This window comes from Lactuca sativa, chromosome 6, assembly GCF_002870075.4.
Source record: "Lactuca sativa cultivar Salinas chromosome 6, Lsat_Salinas_v11, whole genome shotgun sequence".
In the NCBI taxonomy this organism is placed as follows: Eukaryota; Viridiplantae; Streptophyta; class Magnoliopsida; order Asterales; family Asteraceae; genus Lactuca; species Lactuca sativa.
The window spans coordinates 45,265,929-45,273,428 of record NC_056628.2 but is presented as its reverse complement, the minus strand read 5'-3'; the positions used below and the strand labels follow the sequence as shown (position 1 = coordinate 45,273,428).

Here is a 7,500-nt window from a genome sequence, read left to right as displayed (position 1 = left end):
ACTTGCTAACCAAGTAGAAACCCAAAATATTTAAGACGGAAAACTTTATTTATGTAAATAAAATTAATAAAATATAAGGTTGGAAGGAGTGACGTCACAAAAACCATACTCCCTCCTCTGACATGTAGGAGCCACATAAGTATCATATCATTTATAATTTTATACCACACAAAGTGTGGTTCTTTACCACACCTAGAGAGAGAGAGAGAGAGAGAGAGAGAGAGAGAGAGAGAGAGAGAGAGAGCATGGGTGGGGGGGGGGGGGGGGGGGGGTTCCCCTGTGGCACTAAGTGAGACCAAAACCACGGTCCATTCTTTTGAGCCTAATCGTTTTTTTCATAATAAGAACAACAATGTGTAATAGAAGTTTCTAGATTATTAAGAAACATGATAAGACACTAACTAGTAAAAGAGTAATTATTGACCCCAATGCGCATTAGCGATCGATGGAGACTCAACATGCCCCTACCTTTATGTTTGACACGTTTGATGTGTTAACAAAACCCATCATATGAGAGGATTAACAGATTCCAAACAGATCATGGATGTATGGATAGAAAGAAACTACACTATAAAAAGATCTATATTATTAATCACAAAAATATAAAGTATGATTTTAAGAAATATATTAAAATAATCAAACCTTTGGGTATTTGTTGTTTTGACCAGAGTTTCCAAAATAAATTTTTACCCGCATGTTATGCCATAATAGAATCGTATGGTAATATTAAAATAATCAAACCTTTATGTATAATATTTAATATTTGTTATTTTCTTACTTTTCAAATTTTTATTATGTGGATACGTAAAAACTCTAAATTTCAAAACCAGCCCAATGCAAATTGTTTTGTTAATAAAACGGGCACAATAACTCATCTCTATAATTCAATGTAACTTTCTAAACATATTGGACACAATTTCCTCGGTTTATATTGAATGTTTAACTAAAAATTAGTTCAAAATTTTAATAACGTGCCATTATTCCAGGCACCTGTTCTATTTTCAAGACTAGATTCATGCAGTTTGGTTGGGTGCCCCCGGTGCTTAATCCATTTTTAGCCAAAAAAATCAAATTAATAATATGAAAGAAAAAATATTTTTCACAAACAAATAAAAATGATAAGCTTATATTATAATAGATATATAAATATATAATAGATATATAAATAGATACAAATATATAACACATGTATCATATGTTTTAGTTACTTTAATAAAATTGCACACATAAAGAAGGGTGGAATATATTGGTCATGTAACAGTATAAAGTGTATTTGTATGTATGAAATGTTGGTCAAATTATGTGACATGCGTGGTTGTGTAGTACTATCATGTGGCAGCAACCCCGCGGAGAACACAAAATTACAATAAAGCCCCTCAAAATCTCATCCATCATCATCATAAATATCTCCCCAATTGCTCTTCTTCATCTTCCCAATCTTTGGAGAGAGAAACAGAAATCTTGCGAGAGAAAGAACTTGAGATAGAGAGAAATTAAAACATGCTACGATTCTTAAAATCTTTGTCGAGGACAGTGCATGAAGAGCGATATCAAGATCCAGAACCATCGAATGGCAGTGGTGATGATGGAAGCCACGGCGGCGATGATGATGGTGGTTGCGGGACGACGAGTTTAACGGTGTGGAGGAAGTCATTGTTCATAGGTTGTAGTGGGTTCACGGTAATAAACTCCGACGGTGACTTGGTATATAGAGTGGATAATTACGGCTGCCGCCGGCAACAAGAAGTCGTTCTCATGGATGCTTCCGGGAAACCCATGTTCACTGTTTCCCGTAGCAAGGTACTGTTACTTTTACAGATAAAGTTACTATATTTTACTTGTTATAATTGAAGTACGACATTTTCTTTGAAAAAATTCATTCAATTCTTTGGATCCCACATTTATGTTTCCTTTAAGTTCGCTCATAAACTACATACGAAATATATTTTATATACCTTACCTTGTCGACATATTTCTTATGCTTTGGAATATGTATTACCAGAAACTAAAGATAGTGTAGAATTTATAGGTATTCGAAGGTGAAATATTATCGAAGAAACAAAAACCAATATGTTGTGCAAGAAAACATGTTGATATTCTACGTCCGAAGGTAAAGATATTAGCTCAAGTTTATCCAACACCATATGATGAGAAGACAGGAGGGTATGTGATTGAGGGATCATACGTGAACAGATCATGCAAAGTTCTTGATGAATCAAGAAATGTATTGGCTGAGATTAGAAGGAAAGAAACTACCACAAAAGGTGTTTCTTTGGGGCTAGAAGTTTTCGTGTTGGTTGTAAATGGAGGGTTTGATTCTGGTTTAGCAATGGGTATAGTTTTGTTATTAGATCAAATGTCACTTTGACCATTGTAACAATATAATTAATATTGTGTGACATGTGAGATTTAGTAAATCCAGGTATCTAGTTGAATCAAGTTGAATCAGTAGCGAATCTAGAACAGCAAACAAAAAAATCAAGCTATGTAAAACATATATATGTTATGTGCCAAATCTGACTGAGAGGAGGAATCCATACATTTTTCATTGGAGGAACTACAAATTGTCGGACATGCAAGAATTTCATTTGGTATAGAATCTAGGCTATGTTAAAGATATTGTACGTCTCATATTTGACTGAGACCCCCCTCATACCGCATTTTATTGGTACTAGATCAACTCATGTATAAATTCGTATGTATAAATTATATCGTGATCTATCTTTTTCTGTCCTATGAGAATTGTAACACGGTACCTATTGCTTAATCATTAATCAAATATCGAAAAACCATGCCAACCTAAACATTATCATCAATTGTTGCATAATAATGGCAATGATTAATTAGGTAAGTTATCACATGTTGTATTAGCATTGTGTAAAACTCCGTTTGAACCGTTCATAAACATGGTTGTGACGTCTCTAATGTCCCAATCTTTTGTATTGGTATGTAAACTGTATGTTTAACTATTTCTCGAGTATCTAAATTACTATCAGTAATGATAAGTTAGTTTTGTTTGAGAAGCTAGTAATTTAGGAGAAACTTGTGTACCTAAGTCGAAATCACCAATTTGTAACATGATTAAGTAGGTAAGTAGATTAAAAATGAACATGTATCCGGTTTATATGTTCAAAAAACATTATTAAACTCACATTTGATGTTTAAAAACATCAATGAGCTCACATTTTTTTACACAATTTACCAATAAACCATTTTGTATGTATATTTAGTCACCTTCATTTTTCCGGTCATTTGATCATCTTATCCGGCTAACACAACTCCAATGAAGAAAGATAAAAGCATTTGTATGTTTACTTTTAAAAAATGTTGCAATGCGAACAATCATCTCATTTTTTTTAAATAAAAATGTTCTCACCTCTTCAATTAACTATCGTTAGCATCCCTCCTGCCATTACTTACATCTTTCCATGCTCCTCTCCTTTTCCTTATATTTTGCAAAACCCACCCTACCCCCACGTTCCTATCTCTCTCACTCTCTTTTAACTTTCTTCTTGAATCACACGACACAAGTAACCACCTCCATTCATAATTTTATATTAACTTCTTGGTGATGGCAATGAATGGTGGAGATGGGTGGTTATAATGTTGATAAAATATGGTGCTTTTTACAGAAGACGGATAGTGTTGGCGTGAGGTGGATGGTGGTGATGAGAGTAGATGGTGTAGATCGGAGAAGGTGACCGATATAATCATAAGTCGTGTACAAAATATTTAATGATAAATCGCATATAAAAAAACATTATCATGCAATACCCTATCAAAATGGAAGGTTTTGAAAAATTTAGATGAGTTTAATGATAAATCGTATAAAAAATTGTTAAAGATATACAAAAATGATAGTTCATTACCTTAAAATTTTATTTTAAAAAAATGTCTATTATGTTATTTCTCCTGTAAAAAAAATATAATATTTTTTATTTTGGTTGTGCAAAAGTTTACAGTATTTCATGTGTCCTTAACCTATTTTTTTTCCTTATTTCTTAACTAGGCGAACATTGGATAGCACAACTTAAAGTCTGTAATAAAACTTCTGATAAATATATTATGTTGAAAATGATTATATTAATGACGTTAACTATAAAATAATAATTGTTATACTAAATTGATCATCACGGGTCAGTAACCTCTACCCATGACTTGCATGTTGATAAAATTAAATATAAATATTGATTTTGTGTTACTTTTAACTATTCTTATGAATAATCAACTTAAAAGTTACTTGATCATTTTTTGAAATTTTGATCATGTTATCTAAAACATTAACACTTATCGATAAAGTTAGGGAATTCAAAATAAATGTCGATTTGGAATTATATTTAAATATTTAAACATTTTTTTATCTATTTTAAAAAATTGACTTTCATCATTTTCAATATTATTTGATATTTTAATTTAAGTCTGGGAATTAATGGCATATTCAAATTAACAAATTAAATATATTATATTGATAATTTAAAATGTTTACGACTAATATGATAGTATTTTATATATTTAATAACATACTTAATTTAATAAATTTAATAGATAAGGAAGAAAGTTGAAGGGTTATAAGGTTTCAAATAAATATAATGAAAAAGAATATAATTATTTATAGTATAGTATGATATACTGATATAATATGATTATTTATTATGGTATATTTATAATATAATACGATATGATCATATAATATATTTTTTATTGTATGATATAATCATATAAGGGTGATGTTCAATATAGAACCATAATTAACCAAGGAATTAATTTTTTTTTTCAACTTTTAGAACTTATTTTTTATCAAAAAAAAAAACTAAAAATATAGAAGTCATAATTTTTTATCTTTTTTCCAATGATATAAAATTCGATTTTTTTTTACGTCAAATTCACAATGTGAATCTTCGAAAATTCACAACGTGAATCCAAAAAATATTTTTCACATTCACAATATTAATATATGGATTCAGATATTTTTAGATTTTTTTTTCGATAAAGAATAAGCTCTAGAAATTGAAAAAAAAATGGTTCCTTGAAGAACCAATAATTATGGTTCTCTATTGAATTTTTCCCTAATCATATAATATAATTTTTTTTATTGTAGTATATTTATAATATAGTCATATAATGATATAATATATCATTCTATTGTGGTACATGATTTTTTTTTCTCTTTATGGTTTCCTTACCAAAAAAACATTTTGAATATTTGATCATAAAAGGAACATGTATAATCGTTAGGCCATGTAAAATTGGGCTACGAGTCCAAGATTCTCATGTATTCATGCACACATCCTATAAATTTATTCGTAAACAAGTTATAATTACTAAAAACCAAAAAATAATAAAAAAAGCAATATATATATATATATATATATATATATATATATGAAGGTTGATCCGATTAGATATGTTTAGGGATGTGCTTTGGGCTGAAACCGACTCGAACCTGGATAACCCGAAACCCAAATTGGATGAAAAATAGGAACCGAAACCCGGACCGATTATAGTAATACGGGACCGGTTCAGTTCGGGTAATACGAGTTTCGATTCGGTTATTAACCCGAAAGGACCAAAATAACCCAAATAAACATTTACACTATGTTTACGAACCGATTAACCGAAATGATCCAAATAACCCAAAAAAATCGAAATGACCCGAATAACAAAAATAAGGAAATTCTATATCTAGTTGAAGAAAACAAATTATTAATTTAATATTTTTTTTCTTGAACAAAATATATAATTTTCTTATTTTGGTTATTCGGGTCATTTTGGTTTATTTGGGTCATTTCAGTTTATTTGGGTTATTCGGTTCAAGTGACTATTCACTTTCCGAGTCGGTCTTTTTGGCCCGATTAAACATTTATTCGGGTAACCAGGACCGAATAATCCGAAACCTGAATTGGACAAAAATAGATACCCGAGAACCGACCCAAATAATTTATTCGGTCCTAATTCGGGTCAGTTCGGTCCGGGTTTCGGTTTCGGTTCAGATATTCGGTCCAAACGTATATCCCTAGATATGTTCAGTTTCTTAAATTTATGATGACGGGAGATTGATATAGATGAAGATCAATCTTTGTTTTTTTTATCTCTCTAGAATTTCATCAATCATTATAAGCTAAAAACATCATCTAAAAGGTAACTAAACCTAGTTCTATGTTTGTTTATGTTGATCTGGACGCTTATTTCACTCACAGATGGATCATTAATGACAACACCATACATATTCTCATACATATCTTATCATTAATGACAACGTCATACATATTCTCGTAGTATATCTTATCATTAATGACAATTCCATACATATTCTCATATACATCTTAATTGTCTGTCTTTGCAATGTCAAGTGGTAATTCGCTGACCAAATTCCATTATCCTACTTGTAGATAGAGTTATACTTTGATATGGATCATTCATTGCAAAACATTTTTGACTTTGCCTTCAACAACAGGAAGTAGACCAACACACAAGTTTCTTTCACCATTACTTAGTTCATTGCATGTATGATTTATGGCACATATGGTGTTAGATTTTTGCTTTCTTTCTTATTATCTCAATGGCTATGTGGCTGGAGTCGAGATTCAGAACTCTACATTAAACAATGGGTATTCTTTGATGTTTCATGTACCAAAAACTATCTTCAACAATTTTTGTTTAAAGAATTTTAAATGTAATGATATACAAATTCATTTAAATCAGTGTTTTCGTGTAACGCTGTTAAAACGTGTTGTTTTTATGTTGTGTCACCTTAAATGTCGTGTTGGTATTTGAGATCCATATTATTTTGCGTGCATATTCTATAAATTAGAAAATTTTGAAAATTTGTGTTCGACTTGTTACATGACACACAAAAACGAGTACACCCAAAATAATTAAGTATACGGGCTGTGATTAAATAAGGATTTCTCAAAAATCTCTGAATCATTTGAACAAACATATTATTTATTTATTCTTATGAGTTTTGGGTCTAAATCAAATAATAGTATTTGGGCTGGAATTAATTTGGGCCATCGATATCAGCCAAAAAAAAAAAAAAAAGAGAGAAAATTATGGAGATGCGGGGTATCGATCCCCGTACCTCTCGCATGCTAAGCGAGCGCTCTACCATCTGAGCTACATCCCCATGTTGATTAAGAGTTACATAGTTTTATATCTAATATAAAAGTAAAGCTGTGAAACTGATCTTTTTCAATTAATGAAACTTCCAAGGGTGATTTTAGGAGCATGTATGTGATCATGAAAATTATGAATTTTAATTTTTCATGAATGGAAGTAGAAAAACGAGTAAACGACAATCGACGAATCACCACTTTATGATGATAATTTTAGGTGACTAAATTTCAATGTTTGATTATGAGACGCATAGAGAAAAAAAAAGTGATGATAACAATAGCCATACATGTTTTTAACGAGATTACCATATATGATAACGATAGCCATAAATGTTTTTAACAAGAGAGGAAACTATAATATTAACATCACATCATAACCTAATAT

General features: G+C 30.5%; 1 protein-coding gene and 1 non-coding gene across 2 annotated transcripts; one reads left to right on the top strand and one right to left on the bottom strand.

Annotated features, from left to right (window-relative positions):
- The first annotated feature begins 1,353 nt into the window (after positions 1-1,353).
- Positions 1,354-2,734, top strand: LOC111887503 (protein LURP-one-related 17). Its single transcript, XM_023883672.3, has 2 exons — positions 1,354-1,800; positions 2,030-2,734. The coding sequence occupies exons 1-2, from the start codon at positions 1,501-1,503 to the stop codon at positions 2,366-2,368; spliced, it is 639 nt and encodes a 212-aa protein (XP_023739440.1). The 5' UTR covers positions 1,354-1,500; the 3' UTR covers positions 2,369-2,734.
- A 4,319-nt stretch (positions 2,735-7,053) lies between these two features.
- Positions 7,054-7,126, bottom strand: TRNAA-AGC (transfer RNA alanine (anticodon AGC)). Its single transcript has one exon. It is a non-coding gene; the product is annotated as a tRNA-Ala (tRNA).
- Positions 7,127-7,500: the final 374 nt, after the last annotated feature.

What these genes read in the sequence shown, in the direction of transcription:
- LOC111887503 (XM_023883672.3), top strand. Translation starts at nt 1,501, where the DNA reads ATGCTACGATTCTTAAAATCTTTGTCGAGGACAGTGCATGAAGAGCGA. An exon ending in TCACTGTTTCCCGTAGCAAG is followed by an intron (nt 1,801 to 2,029) that starts GTACTGTTACTT and finishes TAGAATTTATAG; the next exon opens with GTATTCGAAGGTGAAATATT.